This window comes from Laccaria bicolor, genomic scaffold, assembly GCF_000143565.1.
Source record: "Laccaria bicolor S238N-H82 LACBIscaffold_39 genomic scaffold, whole genome shotgun sequence".
Lineage (NCBI taxonomy): Eukaryota > Fungi > Basidiomycota > Agaricomycetes > Agaricales > Hydnangiaceae > Laccaria > Laccaria bicolor.
The window spans coordinates 156,970-175,061 of record NW_001889910.1 but is presented as its reverse complement, the minus strand read 5'-3'; the positions used below and the strand labels follow the sequence as shown (position 1 = coordinate 175,061).

General features: G+C 46.9%; 6 protein-coding genes across 6 annotated transcripts; 5 read left to right on the top strand and 1 right to left on the bottom strand.

Annotated features, from left to right (window-relative positions):
- Positions 1-564: 564 nt before the first annotated feature.
- Positions 565-2,193, top strand: LACBIDRAFT_332179 (uncharacterized protein; the record flags this gene model as incomplete). Its single annotated transcript, XM_001886682.1, has 5 exons — positions 565-904; positions 977-1,055; positions 1,107-1,317; positions 1,369-2,016; positions 2,065-2,193. The coding sequence occupies 5 exons, from the start codon at positions 565-567 to the stop codon at positions 2,191-2,193; spliced, it is 1,407 nt and encodes a 468-aa protein (XP_001886717.1).
- Positions 2,194-2,890: 697 nt separating this feature from the next.
- Positions 2,891-3,822, top strand: LACBIDRAFT_332178 (uncharacterized protein; the record flags this gene model as incomplete). The annotated part of the gene is made up of 2 exons (XM_001886681.1): positions 2,891-3,025; positions 3,202-3,822. The coding sequence occupies 2 exons, from the start codon at positions 2,891-2,893 to the stop codon at positions 3,820-3,822; spliced, it is 756 nt and encodes a 251-aa protein (XP_001886716.1).
- A 442-nt stretch (positions 3,823-4,264) lies between these two features.
- Positions 4,265-4,691, top strand: LACBIDRAFT_332177 (uncharacterized protein; the record flags this gene model as incomplete). The annotated part of the gene is made up of 3 exons (XM_001886680.1): positions 4,265-4,440; positions 4,492-4,552; positions 4,605-4,691. 3 exons carry the CDS (start codon positions 4,265-4,267, stop codon positions 4,689-4,691), a joined length of 324 nt encoding a protein of 107 aa, XP_001886715.1.
- Positions 4,692-8,597: 3,906 nt separating this feature from the next.
- LACBIDRAFT_332175 (uncharacterized protein) lies at positions 8,598-10,267 on the bottom strand (the record flags this gene model as incomplete). The annotated part of the gene is made up of 6 exons (XM_001886600.1): positions 8,598-8,684; positions 8,789-8,839; positions 9,004-9,211; positions 9,580-9,988; positions 10,035-10,093; positions 10,164-10,267. 6 exons carry the CDS (start codon positions 10,265-10,267, stop codon positions 8,598-8,600), a joined length of 918 nt encoding a protein of 305 aa, XP_001886635.1.
- An 829-nt stretch (positions 10,268-11,096) lies between these two features.
- On the top strand, positions 11,097-13,331 carry LACBIDRAFT_332174 (uncharacterized protein; the record flags this gene model as incomplete). The annotated part of the gene is made up of 7 exons (XM_001886679.1): positions 11,097-11,103; positions 11,592-11,621; positions 11,893-12,113; positions 12,626-12,641; positions 12,850-12,942; positions 13,090-13,122; positions 13,213-13,331. 7 exons carry the CDS (start codon positions 11,097-11,099, stop codon positions 13,329-13,331), a joined length of 519 nt encoding a protein of 172 aa, XP_001886714.1.
- Positions 13,332-15,597: 2,266 nt separating this feature from the next.
- On the top strand, positions 15,598-16,402 carry LACBIDRAFT_332173 (uncharacterized protein; the record flags this gene model as incomplete). Its single annotated transcript, XM_001886678.1, has 3 exons — positions 15,598-15,684; positions 15,817-15,963; positions 16,052-16,402. 3 exons carry the CDS (start codon positions 15,598-15,600, stop codon positions 16,400-16,402), a joined length of 585 nt encoding a protein of 194 aa, XP_001886713.1.
- Positions 16,403-18,092: the final 1,690 nt, after the last annotated feature.

The window sequence follows — 18,092 nt, the reverse complement described above, 5'->3', positions numbered from 1 at the left end:
GGAAAATAACCAGAAAATAACCGGACCTAACCGCAACACTAACCTAACCGCAGTTAGGGTTAGTTGATTTCGAAAATGGAATAACCGGTTATTTTGCGGTTAACTAACCGTTAAATAACCGGTTATAACCAGCCCTATTATACACCTTCAAAACGCACTTGAGAACGTCGAAAACGCTTAAAATTTGACTAAGTTACAGTCAAATCTCTAAAATATCACTCAAATGTGTAGACTTTCAAGGATAATTGCATAAATATGTCAATTCTTCGCCAATTTTAGCGTTCTTGGGCTCGTTTTAAAGCTAGAATATGCAGAAATAATATCTATCAAGATACATATGAACATATTTGCCTTGTTATAACCGATTCTTTATTTTTCGGTCCTAACCGGTTAGTAACTGCAAATAACCAACCGTAACCGGTTAGTTGCGGTCCGGTTCGGTTATTTTAGGTTTCGGGACAAAGGCTAACCGGTCTCGGTCTCGGTTAGAGCCCCTGGGCACTCAATAACCGGACCTAACCGGACTTTCAAACACTATCTATACATATGATGATTTGACGAATAATGGTCACCCAATCAGAGACAAACCTGCCAGCTTTGATACTCATGCACGATGCACCAGCTGACATTACTGAGGAATCTCTGTCTCCAGAGCCCGAGGAAGGTGTAATCTCCCAACCTGGATCACCGACTACTCCACCTAGCCCTCTGTCTTCTCTCCCAGATTCAGAATTTGAGTTGAACTGCCGATGTGGGATCATCGGTAATGGTAATATTCTTTATCATCACGAGCATGAGGTGGCTATCCAATGCGATCAATGTCGTGATTGGTCTCATATTGCGTGCCAGCGCGATGGAAGAGCCAGTAACCTTGTGCCAGATGCCCTGTTTATCTGTGATTCATGTGATTTGTCGCACCATTTTCCCTTGTCAAGGAAGTCTAAATGAAAGTAAGGATTTGAATTGTCCATATTAGTGTTTGAGTTGACCAAAAAATCTTACAGGGAGCTCGAGGCACGTCTTGCATTGAATAAACCACTCGAGTTACGATTACGGTCAGACCTTGATATTCTCCACTATGAATGGTACTTAAATTTGTTCATTAGAGCGGGGAGAGGCGCGCTAGCGAGACGTGAGCTGTTTTGGTATCCGGTGCGCCTCATTCAGGCAGTGCAACACGGTTGGAGGGTGCATTGGTGGAGGGAAAATCAATATCTTGACAAGGATGAGCCTGCAGCTGGTGGATTTTCTGTTGTGAATACCAAGGACATCGTTGATTCGTTGTGGAACGACCGATTGGCAAGACGAGTAATACGGGTGAGTGACACCATTGGTTTAATCAGATAATGTACTCATCCACATTTTTAGCTCGGAAAATGGAAACATGCCCGGGACGTCAAAACCTCAGAAGACATTCTCGCGGATCCATCTAAAATACCATACAGCGAGGAAATCAACAAAATCCTCTCGCCATTCAAAAAGCTTCTGAAGAAATTACTCACATGCTATGGTCCGGATGACCTGAAGAGTGAAATCATCCCGGCAAGAGATTGGTTAGAAAATGGCAAAAAGCCTCTTCAAACAAGCTTGGTTCTGTATTGCGGAGCTCTTTCTATCATCGAGAGAGCCCAGATTGCAAATTGGTTTCTGTGTCACATCAGCAAAAATGCAGAGACCTGGCTCGGGCGCTTACTGCTCGCTCATGTGTTCACCCTTTACACTGCAGAACATATCAAAAATGAACCAAAGTTCAAGGTACTCACACAGCCAGAAATCATCAACGAGGCTTGGAGGATCCAATTTACAAGTATCCCTTCAGTCTTGTTCGACATTGATGTTGAACGCGAGGCCTTGGAGAATCTGGAGACCAAGATGTTTGAGGTTTCGAGAGCTGTGGGGATCACGAGTTATTGTCAATGGGGCTTGGACACAGGACATCACCAAGATTGGGATCCGTATGCAAGGATGGAAGACTTGAATCACCAGGATTGTCCCGGAGATGGTGATGATCTTCAGGTAAGTGAAACCCACTAAGTTTGAGGTGACTCACATGATGTCAAATAGTTTGGACCCGATTACATTCACCGCGAAGAGATAATACAACTGACGGAAAAGAAATCGCTTCCCAAACCATGCCCCAAGATGATCAAGAAGACCGTGCCCTATGTTCAGCACATGGCTGTAAACAATTAAGTATCCTACAGGAGGGCCACACTAGTGTACATTATGAAACAGTAAGATACTTGACTGTTTTTATTATGCACGCACCTCATACTATGAGGTGCGCATACACGCACCCTATATATTATGCACGCGCGCCCGGGTGCACGCTAGGAGCATGCACGCACATCCTCTGTCAGTGCACGCAGCCCCTCCCTGCACGCTAGACCCTTGCACGCACCTACACGCACGCCACGCTCGTGCCACGCAGATTTTCCTGTGCCCATTTATTGTTGTACTTTGCTATCTATGATTCATAGACTAGATATTTCTTGGGCATCTTGTGGCGTTTTCGCGTCTGACAGTGGGTACATACTGCATACGTTGGTGCGGTCTTCTTTCGTCCGGAACAGGAGAAAAGACATTTCCGTTGAATATTTCGTTCATCGTGACCTCATTTAGCTGGTCGAATGGTTCGCCAGCTGTAACCTTTATTTTTAGATGCTTCCTCACTATGTGCGCCAAGCTCTGAGCTCAGCAAAGTAAGCTTCGTTCTTGCTATCTAGCGAGTGTCAAGTGATTTATATGAACGGACCTTCCATACCCCTAACACAAACAACCTCACGCTTCCTCGAATTCTATCGCACAAGCGTGGAAATGAAGTTTACGATCTTGTTACGATCACGATATATAAAAGCCCGAAGGTACGTCTTCCAGAGCACCGTCAAAAATGACGCTCCCTACAGGAAAATACCTCATCCGCAATAAATGCTTCGATTCTTTCGTCCAGCGGGCAGCCCACGAAGATCATAGTCTCCTTCCCAAGCCGATTGTTTCTATCGCTTCTGGACAACGGGCGTATCCCGTAAGTCTTGATTCTTGAATGAATTGGCAATCAACCTGAGCATTCTTTGTGATCGTCGTAGTTGGTAATTGAAGAGCAATCTGGGGTTTACACCATCAAAGCTGGAGGATATACGTACGGCGTCACACTCCCCGAAAGGGGATAAGGCTCATCCTCGACACTGTGTCGAGGATCAGAGGACGACAAGAGGACGAGCAACACAGTTGGACACATCCCAATTGGGTGAGGTGACGAATGCGATGTCACACGTCACTACCCCTCTCTTCTCACAACCACCACGACCATCGACGACCGGCCACCAGGATCCACCACCACGATTGAGGAACGGCGACGACCACCAACGAACGTCCACGGGGCCCACCACCAGGATCGACGAACGGCCACGAGGGCCCGCCAGCACCACCATCGACGGACGGAGACGAGCGCCCACCAACATCCACGCGCGCCCAGCACCACCATCGAGGAACGCCGATGATGGCCCACCACGATCTCTGACGATTGGGTACCAGGACCCACCACCACAATTGACAAGCTTCTATGTACGGCCCACGCCCACGATCGACGGATGGCCACGAGGGCCCACGATCGACGGACGACGACGAGCGCCCACTAATGTCCACGGGGCCACGGGGGCTCATCACCACCCTCGACAAACGGACACGGGTGCCCACGACCACGATTGGCAAACCCAATCGCACCATCGACAATTCCCCAGCCTGCCCCCATCCTCCACCCCCACTCTCTTCCTCGCATACCCCATATCACCAGAAAAACCTCGTGATGCCGACATAACATGACCCAACGCCCCCCTCTACGAACCAACACCGACGTGTTGAGCTTAACGCCAGCGTGCACAACCAGCCCCGACGTACGAACACAACCCGAACACGAGCCCAAAACAATCGATTAGCAAGGGGTCGTTATTGAAGGGGAGACGTGGTGCTCCTACGTTGATACTTCCTACTTCTACATATGTAGGTATACTATTACCTTCCCATGTAAAGTGTTTCTCGTAGATAAGGAATACATATTATATTGCCATTTACCCGGGTACAGAAGGACTTGGACAGGGGGACTTGTAATAAAAAAAAAGAAACTGAAGTTGGCCAGATGAGCAGGCACACGATGACATAGATTCGACACATTCAGATGTGTCGAACACATGTAAAATCGACACATTAGAAAGGAGGAACACATCAATGTGTCGGCAATTTACCCTATGTGTCGCGTTATGACCCTATGTGTCGCTGTCCCGATTTGGGGAGTGTGTTACTTTTCGTATACACTGTCAAAGCTGGCGGTGCTCCTGCGTTCTCGAAAAATCGCCAGGTGTTTGCGTCGTTGTTTGAGGGGGTAGATGAGGGCGTTAGATGGTGTCTTACGAATGCTCCGGATGTTGGAAAAGATGTCTACATGTAAGTAGGTTCCTTCGTCGAGCTGGAGTGAGGTTAAACATAGTTTTTCAGCATTGACAACCCGGTGACGAAGGATGGTTGGGTTTTACCTGAGAATGAAGCAGGAACTCAGGTGAGTTCTGTATTTTGTACTATTGAAAGGCGGTTTGTTGGAAATTATGTAGGTCGCTTGCGGCTTGCTAATCGTTGGTCCGAGTGAACCGCCGTTCTTCCCGCCGAATCAGCTCTGGATTATCACTCCTGTAGATTGAATATGCGATAATTTGAACGGGATAAGCTTGCTTCCAGGTAAATCTGGCCTATCGTGATTTGAAGTAAGTATTGGCATTCGACTCGCTCGCAAATGATTTCAAGAAATTGGAAATACTCACGTATCGCCTCTCTGAGTTTCATCCTCTTTGGAGCAAAGAAAAGCTTGAGACCCTTTGATCGATCCCGAGTTGTTTATGTAAACGACGCGCACACGTGACAGAACTGGCTGTTTTAGAGGCGAACTTTCGATCTCGCCCTTCTTTCTTCACTACCACCATCTTCTCTGTTTTTTCTTCTCCTTTTCTAGTCTCCCCCCTCCTCGCTGTTCTCTTAGTCCTCAAGACACTATACCCTAACGACATAACGCCTATTTAACGACATCTATACCTAATCCTCGACGACGACCACATGAAGAACTTTTACGCCCACAATCTATTCGCTCTCGCCCTCGCCGTGCCAGCCACCATCGCCCAGCAACAGGCACCTCAACCCCAACAACCCGCTCATCATGGAGTTCCAGGCACTTTTGAGATCCTCGGTAAGAGTCTCGTCAACGCACAGCAGGTCAGTAACTCGACGATGTATGCAAACACGCCTTTACTCAATCCCGCGTAGATGTTTCTTGGATCTTTCGACAAGGTCTACATTACCGACAGAGCTGAGAACAATCCCGGTCAGATCAATGGTCATCCCGCTTGGGCTCAAGGTCAGCCACCTCTTTTTTTGTTTTTTGTTGCAGGCATACAGTATCTGAGCTCGCTGTAGAATGGGATCTCCGCAACAATGACCAGCGAGCCATGGAGATTGTCACCAACTCGTTCTGCGCGGTACGCTCTTCTGTCATTTCATTTGTGCGTGTGTGGCTGACGCTTTCCCTTAGGGTGGTGGTGTGATGGGAGACGGGACTTGGTCCATCGTCGGTGGGAATCAAGCTGTGACGTATGGCGGGATGACCGCTGATCGCCAGGATGGAGGAGGGCCATACAATGATCTCGATGGCCGCAACTCGTGAGTCAACCATTTTATAAAAGTCTGTCTATTCTCATCAAGGCCCGTCATAGCGTTCGTCTGCTCTCCAAAGGTCCTGATGGCAATATGCAGTGGTCCATCTCGCCTACTGCGATTGATCAAAGATGGTACCCCACGGTGTGAGTACTCGTCAGAAACTCCGAAACAATGACTAACCTGCCTTGTAGGGAGACTCTTGAGGATGGAAGCTTCATTATCGTACGTCGCCCCGTTATCCGTAAATTATTCCAGCTGATGTCTCCATCTAGATTGGTGGTTGCAGGACCGGAGGATTCGTCAACGACCCAGGACAGAACAACCCCACTTACGAGTTCTACCCGTCCAGAGGCCAGCCCGTCCACTCTCCTGTCCTTGAAAACACACTCCCTACCAACCTCTTCCCGCTCACCTGGCTCCTTCCCTCCGGAAAGCTCCTGATACAATCTAACTGGCAAACCATCCTAATGGATTACAAGACCCAAAATGAACAGCCCCTCGACGATATGCCGGCAGCGGTAAGGACCTATCCTGCTAGCGCTGGCACCACCATGATGCCTCTTACTCCGAGCAACAATTACACGGCGACTATCATGTTTTGTGGCGGTTCCAACGTTCCAACTGACCAGTAAGCTCCTTTCCGCGTCCACGGCATTGGGCGTCCCTAACGTGAACGATTCAGATGGCGCGCCCCTGGCTTCAACGCGATGGAGACCCCGACTTCCGCCTCGTGCGTCCAGATCACCCCCGACGTTTCAGGCAAATACCGAGATGTAGAACCCTTCCCGGAGCCGCGTGTGCTCACAAGCTTGATCCTCCTCCCTGATCAAACAGTCTTGGCGCTCAATGGTGCGCGAAAGGGTACGTGTACGCGTTCAGGGCCCTCATCGACAACGCTGATTTTTTATACATAGGTACTGCTGGCTACGGAAACGATACTTGGGCCGTCGGCCAGTCGTATGCCGACGATCCCGTTCTCACTCCACTCATCTACGATCCCAAGGCAGCAGCAGGAAAACAATGGTCGAGCGATGGGTTTTCTCCCAGTACCGTTCCTAGGATGTATCATTCGTCGGCAACCCTCCTTCCTGACGGTGATTACTAGAATCGTTTCCTTTGGAGTTCTCCAACTGATCTTTTTTCAGGTTCGGTATTCATCTCTGGCTCAAACCCCAACTCTGATTGGTCCGATCTTCCCGAGCTGCGATACCCGTCCGAACATCGCACTGAGCGGTTCTTCCCCAAGTATTATAACATGAGGCGTCCTCAGCCCAAAGGCCTCATCACCCAGTTTTCGTATGGCGGGCCATCGTTCGATATCAGCTTGGATTCCGCCGATCTGTTCGGCGACATCACCAATGTGGTGGGTGCCACGGTCGTCCTTATCAAAACCGGATTTTCGACCCACGCTATTGTACGCGGTTCTTTCTTTGTTTCTTATATGACCGCTAACGCACCCTGTCACACAAGAACATGGGCCAACGTCTCCTTCAGCTCCAATCTACCTACACCGGGTTCAGCAATAACACGGCCCTTCTCCACGTCGCACAGCTCCCTCCGAACCCTGCCATCATTGCCCCTGGCCCCGCGTGGTTGTTCGTCGTTGTAAATGGCGTCCCTTCCGTCGGCGTTGAGGTGATGCTCGGTTCCGGGAAGATTGAGACACAGCCTACTTTGCCTGCAACGATCCTGCGTGATTCCTCGATGGTCAAGGCGGTGGACGACGATGTGACCTCTTCGGCAAATAATGGCACCAAGTCCAGCGCTGGGGTTCGCATGCGCGTAGGGGATGGTGGGTATCTTCCTGCGTGGCTGGTGGTCGGTTTTGCGCTCTTGTTGGGATGGTAGGCCAAGTTTCTTTTGACAGCGTTGAGGTATACGGACTATTTATTTCATTCTTTTGATTACCTTACTTTACGACTAATACTTTACGACCACGATTATGATTAGATGACTACATTATTACTATTTATCGACTGCATAGTATACCATGACTTTCTATTACTACATTATTCTCTACTATTGAATTAGTGACGAGCCTCCGTCAGTCAATTCTGGTTATCCCGATTGCCTAGTTGGAATTTAACCAGTGTCGAACTTCCCGTCAGATCCGAGAAATTGTTCGGATACCCTTTTAATTCAGCTACGAAATATTACCCCAGAGCTCACAATAATTAACAGACTTTGACGACAACATACCATTCCAAGGTGAAGGCAAACTTGTCGGTGCACGTATTGCGAAAAAGAAATCATAACACGGCTTCCCGGAGGATTAAGTAGGTCTCAAAGACGGACCTCGACTCAACGTCGAGGTGAGCTTTCGGATTTGACATGGCCTTCCTCGTCTTTTTGCGTTTTACTAGCCACTTCGCTGCTTGGGGCTTCCTCGGATATGGATGACAGAGGCGTTGTAGTACTTTGCTGAGAAAAATTAAAGCTGAACGTTTGACTTGGTTCAACTAGCCGATGCCGAGCACGTTTCCGGCTATTCAGAACGCTAAGGAGCACGTTGGAATACCTGTTCGAGTCAGCATCTCTTAAAAGACACTCACAGCTCAGGGACAAGTTACAAGCCCCCCAAAATGTAGATTCTGGAAGATTAGACATCAGTAGCATTCACACTAAGTTTATCGCTTGCCTTACATTCCAACTCGGTTGAGTGAATTTGTCGGAGATCTTAAATATAAAATTAGTTGAACGAGAGTCGTGATCAGGGTGACGGCAGAGGTCTCCCAGGTTACAATAATGAGACGATCGATAATACGCTTCGTTGACTCAAATGAGGATTCTAGTTTTGCCTGTACGAGCTAGAGAAAGAGAGAAGATTTGAACCAGTTTAAATTACACTGAGAACGGGAGTACCAGAAATGTCATGGTCGCAACGATGATGGAGTCACAGATCAAGGTCCCCCATAACCAAAGATTTTGATGGAAAGGTTGAGCACTTTAAGCATCTCGCAGATATGGCAAAAGAGAACGTATCTCAGCTGAAAGGTCTAAAGTATGCTGCCATCGGCTTAATAACCTTTCAGATTGAGCGTACTATTATCAAATCTATGAAGCGTTTGCCGTAAAGTTATGAACCACGTACAGCTGCTCCACGGGCACTGACAATCGCAGCCGCTAATTGCATAAACGCCACCTAGAAAAAGTTCAATGCATGTAAAACAAACCAGGGAAGGCCGTTAACCAAACACATTACGCTTGAAATAATTCGATAGATTTTGAACCCTCTTTTCAGGGTCCATATTCGCCTATAAGGATGTTGGAGGTTATGCGCGAAAACGAGGTTTTATGAGGACTCACCAGGCAAAAAAAAACTGAACAATGCAGGCTTCTATTAATGGCGAAGTCAGTACGTTGAAGCATCGGTTGAGTGGAAGACTCGCCTATCCCAGTGAGTGGTACGGTAAGGACGGGAAACACGGAAGGGCCAGTGAAAATTGTTGGGTTTCCCCATGCAACTATTAAGCTTTGCCAAGCACCCGCAGTCACAGCCATCGACCGCACCAGGCTGATCAACGGCGAGGCATATCCAAACTAATATTTGGTACATGAAGGCGAGACAACAAAAATCGCGATGATGCGCACCTGCTACTTTGATGAATTTCAAGTCCCCATTCAAATGATCGGCGCAGAAGAAATCGTCTGAAAATCCGCAAGAGATGAGGATGAGTGGTATGGTTAAGAAATAGAGTGAAGTAAACACACAACATTGCACCAATAATGACCCCGACAAAAACCAAGTGATGATAGTACCGACAAGCTGGACGCAACTGTAAGCCTCTGCGTTAAAAATTTCACTCCCAATGACGAACGGCAGGTGCGGTACTAGTGTGTTCGACATAAACGCATGCGTACGATTCCATCATGATCACTTACTTAGATATGGCTATCCCAGTATACGTCGCGGGGGCGGCCATCTTTCTGGTGCGGACGCTGGTCTTTAGACAGCGGAAAGTGGGGCAGGAGGCGGTAGGTGTCACCGTCTTGGTGAAAAACGAACTGATCTTCTTGGTTGGAATGGCTGCAGCTTGGCGGACGTTCGTCTTATGAGCGGCGCTATCGACGTGTTGAGTCCAGTTCTTCTCGCCGGCGAAGCTGAGTCCTACAGAGATCTTGCACTCTGGACACCATCGAGTGCTTGACGCGTTGTGCTCGGATGGTTCCTGTTGATAGTTATTCACGGTTATAGGGCAAACCCTGTAAGTGGACAGATGAATACCTTTTGGGACCTTTTTTGTCTTGGCATGGCAGATATGGTGGTGGTACGGCGAGGGTGACCATAGATCTAAAAAAAATGAGACCTGACGGAACGGAAGTAAATATGCACGGACCACGTGCAACGTGCTTCAATGCTGAAGCATAGCGCAAAATCCACTTGCGGACCATTGAACTTACGAAAGTTGGCACAAATTTGACATTTAGCGGGAGGAGGAGGAGGAGGGCCAACGGTAAGCGCTCACGATAGAGCGATGGCAGAGTGAACTTCTTGGTGTGAACGTTTGTTGTTGAACCGGGCCGACCCAGCCACTGACGTCAGATGCGCCAAACGCGACCCTACGCTCATAGGGATTTGATAGATTGAGATACAACAGCTTTCTGGACTCTCATAAGGCGAAATCAAGCGAAATAATCAACAATTTTTTTAAATTTGGATAAGCGCTCGACCTACCACCCCCCCTCCCTACCCCATATGTCGGCAATTGCCGGTGCGTACCCCTTGTCTTATGTTGGTGGACGGAAATGAGGGCCGATACACCTGTGCCTTGAATCGTGAGAAGTTATGGGTTTTGCGTTCAATGTGCTGGGTGTCAAAAGAAAGCAAAACATAAAAAAGAAATAAAATAGAAAGAATTTGCTTAGATATTCCCAACAGCACATTGTGTTAAAATTATTTTTCAACAAGATGGCCTGGGTGCTTCTAGAGGTAAAGCTGCTTGGAGTTGGAGAAAATTTTTGTTGCGTGCTTCGCACGCAGATGAACAAGCCTGGTGATAACACAACAAAACTAATATAACTGAATTGTCTCAACGGTTCCCCCTAGAATTTTTCTATGAGAACCCAAGGCACCTTCTCTCTGAGTTCCGGCTTCATTTGAAGTCAAGAATTGTCTCTGTGTTGTCAATGATGGCTTGAATTTCCAAGGATTCTGTTTTTGTCACGTGCACGTGACTAATGGCAGATAACTTTTCGGGGTGGCAGATAACTTTGGTCTCGAGTTCTCCACATTGGCTACATAAAACAATTAACTCTCTGAGACGAAATTATAGCTTACAACTGTGAGTATGTACATGCAAAAATTGAGCAACAGTAGTACTGTATCTATTGAAAAATATGTAAACTACAAAATCCCGGACTTTGCCGGGCAGATAACTGGCAGATAAATACCCAGCACAATGATCGGTAAGCCAAGTTATGAACGAATTTCATCATCCAAGATCGGCTTTTTCCGAACAACGACCTCGATGATGATCAGTCGATCAGGAGGGGAACAACCAAGGGGCCAGCAAGTAGTGCATCCGGTGAAATCAACTTGGGAACAACGAGCTTGTATTTGGGGGCCAAAAAAGGTGCACCTTTACCTCACGGAACTCACCATATCTATGGTCGATTTCCCTGTTTTCGCTGTCGACGAGCAAGAATATTTTACTTCTACTTCTTGTTTCAACGTCAGAATCCCAGAGTTTTAGACGATCGCTTCGGATCAATATGCAATGTGCCTCCCCACTGCCAGCGATGGCCCGGTGCTAGACTTTAGCAATGTTAAGATGTTGAACATACAGATTCGGATTTGGCTATCTCAACTCCCGCGCGCGTTCATTAACGTAAAAACTCTACAGTTACCAGAAACACTTTTTAAGAAAATTAAATCTTATATCTCATTCATGTAGTGTGCGACTTCACCGGTGCACCGTTCGCAGGTATGGCGGCGTCGATCAACAATCCCTCGCTATCAACGTTGAAACGACTCCACTTCTCCTTCATGTTTGAAGATTTAAAAGACTCTCTATGCGAATTATGCGAGGAACTCAATCTTCTGCAAGCTTCGCAATTGTCAGCGGTGCACGAGTCCGTGGTGTACAGGAAGGAAACGTCCCCTTGATTGGCAAAAGACGAGAAGAGATTAATTTGGAAATGGTAGATTCGGAACCGTCTTTGAAGAAAAAATAATAATCTTGACTGACGTTACAGGTCCCTACTGCAGCTTCGTAGGCGTAACAATTATCAATGCGGTCGGTTCCGTCGCACAGAGTAATGGCGCTGTGACCGGGAGGGAGAGGATCTCGGGGAAGCAGATTCTGGCTTCGTCAACGGTCGCGAGGGATCGAGCTCGGACGACGAAGCAGGCAAGCGCGTTGACAGTGAACGTATTCAAGGAAAGAGCAAGGCTGATGAGCGGAAGGAGTTTCATGGTGTGTATGTATGAGACTTCGAGTTGGTGTTTGAGGCTTGGAGAGTTTGGGGGTGCGTCGCGTTGATTTTATACCTGTAGACCCCACTAAATACTTGTACCCTTTTCCAGTTGTGTGGGGTGTTGAGTTTCATAAATATCTTCGGTTGGGATTTTGATAGCTCCGTGAATGAATTACTATTGGCTAAAGCAAACGTCAGAGTCGCTGCCTTACTATCCAAATGGTCATATTACCAGATAGCAGGAGGCAAACAGGAATTCATTTTGCCATCGTCATTGCAGGCTAAAAATTTTGATACAAACAAAGGGGACCGTGGATTGGTTACCATCTGCTGATTTAATGCGAATAAGATTTTTGTCTCGAGTCCACTGTCGGTCGGGAATGTATATACTTGAAGCACAAGTTGGGCAAAAGCGTGTCCGAAATGCGTGGAGACGTGTAGAGAGGAGTGGCAATCAGAATTTCGAGCATGGACAGTCACCTGAACTTTGAAAAGATATTGTCAAACGCAGCTTCAGCCTTCGCCGGGTGTGTGAATGCAACTTACTCCTTCATTCACGTTGCATTCGCATCTGCACAATTGAACACGCCAAGAACTTGCCGAGACCAGGACGCCAACTGAACGTGTCGATTTTTACCTCTTATCCAATAGACCCAGCATCGCAACGAAAGGGCATGAAGTTGGCATGAAGACTGAAATTTACTGAAAGGTTAGATGCACTACCTTGCCTTTCAGATTCTTCTTACCCGCGCACAGGTGTTCCGCTTTGCGGCGACTGGCGACGATGGCGAGGTGGCGGGGAGACCTATGCGATAACGTTAACGTGGTGTACGTTGTTGGACGAAGCCAAAGATGTATAGATTAGATTAGATATAAAGTAGGATATCTCCGGTGGCAGTGCGTGGCACCGTATTGGCGGTAAATTCTTTCTCTTTCCTTTTCAATGTAGATATTTGACGCTAATTTTGGACTTAGTTCGTGCGCGCCATGGAGGTTTTGTTTCAAACCGTGAGCAGAGTTCCGCTCTTTTTCTCCACATCAACTCCACATCGTCCTCATTGTCCTTTCTTTATCCATTTCTTTCTTGCCATTCTCCAGGGTTGCGTCACCATTCCAAACTCTATCAGTTGATCTGCCTTGAACTCCTTGATGGTCATATCCACCCTCAACCCGCGTTTCACATCTCGTCCTTCCTGATCGTCACCCGCTTATTCTAATCCTCCACAACGTGTTCTCGCACCCATCAACGCTTGTGTTTTTCGCCGTTGCTCTCACAAAACTATGGAACGGAGCCCGCGTGGTAAGTCATCCTGAATAAATGCTTCTGTGACAAGATTAACGAACGTTCCCTCGATGCCGTAGGGCCTCATCAAGCAAAATGAGATCTCTAGACTGCGACTTTGAGGAGGCGCGCAAGATTGTCTACTGGAAGTCGGTCTTGGGCCGACTAGTTATAACCGCATGGTCCTCGTCCACATCCATTACGTCTCCGCGTGGTCGTTATTGAGGTCGTTAGCCAGCAGACGTTGTTTGCGGTAGGACCGATCTATGCAGTGACAGATTGGATCCTGAGGTAACTTGCACTTTCCCTGTCTATAGTTTGACGATTGCTTACCTTGATCAATGTTTCAGCACATCCTCAAACGACACCACTCTCCAACATAACGCGTGACATCCGAGTCGCTGCTCATTCTTTGCTTCCCATCGTTCGGGGCGTCTTATCGTATCCACGTAGTTTGGACCTGTGGTCAAGGGGATGGGCGTCGGGGGATGATTCAGGAGGTCGGAAGCTGCAATCACTGATCTTCGCCGATCTCTCCCAGACTTCAGCCCCCGCTTCCTCTCTTCTCCTTACTCACCGCCTCCATCTCTCACTTCGACCAGCTATCATGCGGCTTTCGTCGTAGCATTGTATTTACCACCTCGTCATCGTAGCGATGCGAGGTCATAGTTCCTGATTGTGGGGGAAATTCGTTGACGCCACATGCAATGGGGAAGCTGGTCGAGGTAAGCGAGTTTTGAATTGTGCACGCAGTTGGACAGATAAGGTCGAACTCGCTTTTTCTATCTCTAGACAAGCCCGTTGGCTAGGGTATTCAGACCAATTTCTCATGTCTTATTGAGACACAACCGTCGACCAGTGAGATCGCTTGGTGTTGTCATAACACAATCATAACAACTTGAATATAATATACATTCCGGTTGATCGACGTTACGGTGAGAAAATCAATCAGTAGGCAGAAGATCCTCGCTAATGAATAAAGTAGGGAACCACATACAAAAACCAAACAAGTCTCGTAATTTACGGAGTGCACCCATGACACGCTCTACAGCCTCCTCTGACCGAGAAATCCCCGGCCTCACGCGTTCAAGTCACCATGCTCAAGCCATAAGCACGTTCACATTTGAAACTGATCGCCTAGAAAAAGGGGCTACAAGCATGCGCCAATGTGTGAGTCCCTCAAGCGAGGAAACGCACTTTCAAGATTATGACTAACCTATCCGTAACTCGGATCTAATTGGTAACAGAAACCGCGGGGAAGCCCGTAAAAATTGTAAGAGACGCTGAAACCCTTGAGCATTGATCCAGTGTATGCCACCCCAGGGGAAAATCATTGCGGACTACGCTCTTACGAAATTCCGAATGAGGGTGCGCGGAAGTTGATTGTAAAATATTCTTCCGCTGCTTTCTGATTTCCTTTCGTTCTATCAATTGCGTTTCTCAATTGTTAAATTTTGTGGGCGCGGTGGTATTAGGCTTTCTGGGGATATGTTACCTTTACACCGTTTGTCGATTCATCATTGTGACCCAGAAGCAGAAATTATTTGACGGGGACATTCTGTACTCACAAGGGGCAAAGAGCTTTCGTCGCCAGGTAAAGAGGCACTAAACAGTAAATAACTATGTTAAATTGTTTATTCCACATTTGCAGCAAAAATGAGCAGTTAAATAAGGTTAAAATTTTCTTGCTTATAATTTTTGCAAAAATGAGTGATAAAAATAAAATGTTGTTTCTGGGGTAGGAAGATAAAGGTTAACACTGTTTTGCCACAGCAAAAATGATGAGGCAACGATTTAATGTCATTGAAAGCTCCTTCTGACACGCGGGAACAGGAACAAAGAGTTTACATATTTGCCAAGCAACGAGGTGATCTGGCCTGTGTAGGAATGTCTAATTCCCTGGCAATTAGTTAAATTCTTTGTTCCAATTCCTCATGTCAGGAACGGGCTTTCAATGACATAAACTTGTCACCTCATCTTTGTTGCTGCAGCAAAACAGGGTTGATATTTATTATGCTACTCTGGCAACAACATTTTCTTTTTATCAACCATTCTTGCAAAGATAATGAGCAAGAACATTTGAATTTTATTTAACTGATCATTTTTTCAACAAATGTGGAATAAAAAATTTAACATAGTTATTTATTGTTTATCACCTCTTTACCTGGCGACAAAAGCCGTTTGCCCCTTGTGACTACGCCATGGCCTTTTTGGCCGTTGAAATTTCATGTGTACCAGAGAGGGAAGAAAGAAAAAATCTCACTGGGCATGACGAGTGTTCAGCACCGGTCAGTCAAAAGTCTCTAATTTCAGACGCGCTTTGGTCGTAAATACCAGTTGGAACAGTACATAATGTTAATACAGGGCTCTTGGGGGCAGTGATACTTTGAATATTAATTATACGCTAACCGCCCTGGTAGAGAGCGAGGGTAAAGATAATTAAAAATCCGGGCACGCTAGCACTGCGAATTTGCCGATTGGCACGTAGCTCTCCACATGTCGCCTTATGTTATCACACTGCTGCCACAACAAAAACAACACTCTGCTTTTCCACTGAATTACATTTGGTAAGTAACTGACTCCAATCTATTCCGCAGGGAAGTCAAGAAGCGGGCCTGATAGGCTATAGCTCTCCTGAAACATATGAATTCGTAGATCAGTTCCCACGACGTATTTGAAGAATATAAACACAAACAGGTTCAAGCAGCGCATGGTGGATCCAGATTCCAGAAAATCTCTGAATTCGAATGTGCGGCGAAAAACCGCCGCAATGTGCGGCAATTGGTGCGGCGGGAATTTCCGCCCAGCCTGTCACGGGCCTTCAATTTCACTGTTTACCCCAGCTCGCCATCCCCGCCAACATCGTCGCAGAGCAGAGCCTTCGTGGATGATGGCAAGCCCCATAACACACTGGCAGCACACGCGAAATCAGATACTGGACATTCACAATGTTTGCTTCTTATGACCCCGCTAATCGAGGAGCTACCCAGCTCTTCCGACCCTTAAGACTCATGGTTGATTTCACCCCCAAACTTGAAGTACTCTCACTGCCGCTCCATTCTTGTATTGATCCCACATGACTCACACCGTCAGGATTACCTTCCCATCAGCTCCCGCCAACTCACGGAAACTCGTGTTCAAAAAGTCGCTGATAGCGGTGCCAGGGATGTTAATTCGGGGCTAGAGGGCAGGCATGGGAGATTTTGCGAGAGTATATTATAATACTTTCTTATTTGTCGTTTTATGACTAAAATTATGCAAAATGTAATTTCCAGTATTGTCTGGCAAACAAACACGTGACCAGGATCGCCGCACTTTCGTATTAAGAGATGTCCTCCTGCGATCTTTGATTTGAAGTCGCATATATAAAGGAGCCCTCCCTCTCCCTACACCTCCAAACCCGAACCTAAACTTTTCTTTTCTCCCTGAGCAAATCACTTCAAGGTCTCATCGGCGTCATGGCGCAAAAATAAATGCCTCAATGTTCCTATTGGCAACCCGTTTAATCTGAATTCAGTGGGAAATCAATTTCATGTCCGAATGAGTCGGATATTGAAAGATCGACAACATTATGGTCACAATTTCGCTTTGTGAGCAGCTGGAATTGCAGGGGTCAATGTGTTCTTCATTGTGTGTGGGTGCTAACATGGAACGTGTATTAGAGCTGGTATACATATATATATGCATCACATTCCTCCGCAGAATTCAGTTGTCAGTGCAACGAAAAGCATCCAAATACCTTTGGGGCGTGCTCGGAATCGCCATCGCTATTCAGTGGTGCTCGCTACTTGTCTCAATCGGAGGAAGCGGAAGGATTTCCCCCGCAAAGAAATTTATGGAGTGATTTCAATCATGTTCCGAAACTCAATTTTTCTTAAATACGAAAGAGCTTTTGTGTGCGCCTTTTAATGCTGAGATCTTGATGCGCCATCGAAGCAAAGAGGAAATCTGCACCATTGAACAATCCCCGCGTAAAACTCAGAGCGGAAGACGAGCGTACCCCATTTTACCACCCGAAAGTGGTGGTTCAGTCTTGACGTTATCAGACCCACCCATGGTTAATGCGCGGCACCGCGGTCCGCGCCATACTGTGATTTCTACAGGGCAGGGAAGAAGTGTAGAAACGAGAACGGAATTTATACGGATGGAAGTCAGCAGGAAGCAACTTGGTCACAAGCTGAACTTTTGACATTAAACTCCTGAGACGACGGGCGACCTCGAACGGCCTCCATTCTTGGAGCAGAAGACCCACAAAAAAAAACGAGAAGAAAGCTTTGAAACTCCTAGGAATGGGAGGTAAGTCCCATGACCGCAGTTTATAAATTCCCAAGGTTGGATAAAGAGCGAACGAGTGGTCTTCTCCAGCAAAGTCCTATCTCGCCTCAAGAGATCGGCATTTATAAAATTGGACGGGAAGGAAAGGGTCACGATAGGCGCTTTTAATTGTGCGCAGGGTTGATTTAAACAAGGCTAATGGCATAATTTTTGAAAATTGCAGTGGCCAACGACACTACTTACTACAAGTATGGTGCTTGAATGTCAAATCGGGAAAACGCGAGCTTTTTGAATTTTAACAATATAATACAGGTTTTCCGAGGAGAGCGCGAAACCAATAGCTCACCAAAAATATGGAAGGGTCGAATCTGAATCCACCCAAAGTCCATTTTCCTTCACACTCGGACTTCCCTGTGGGTTG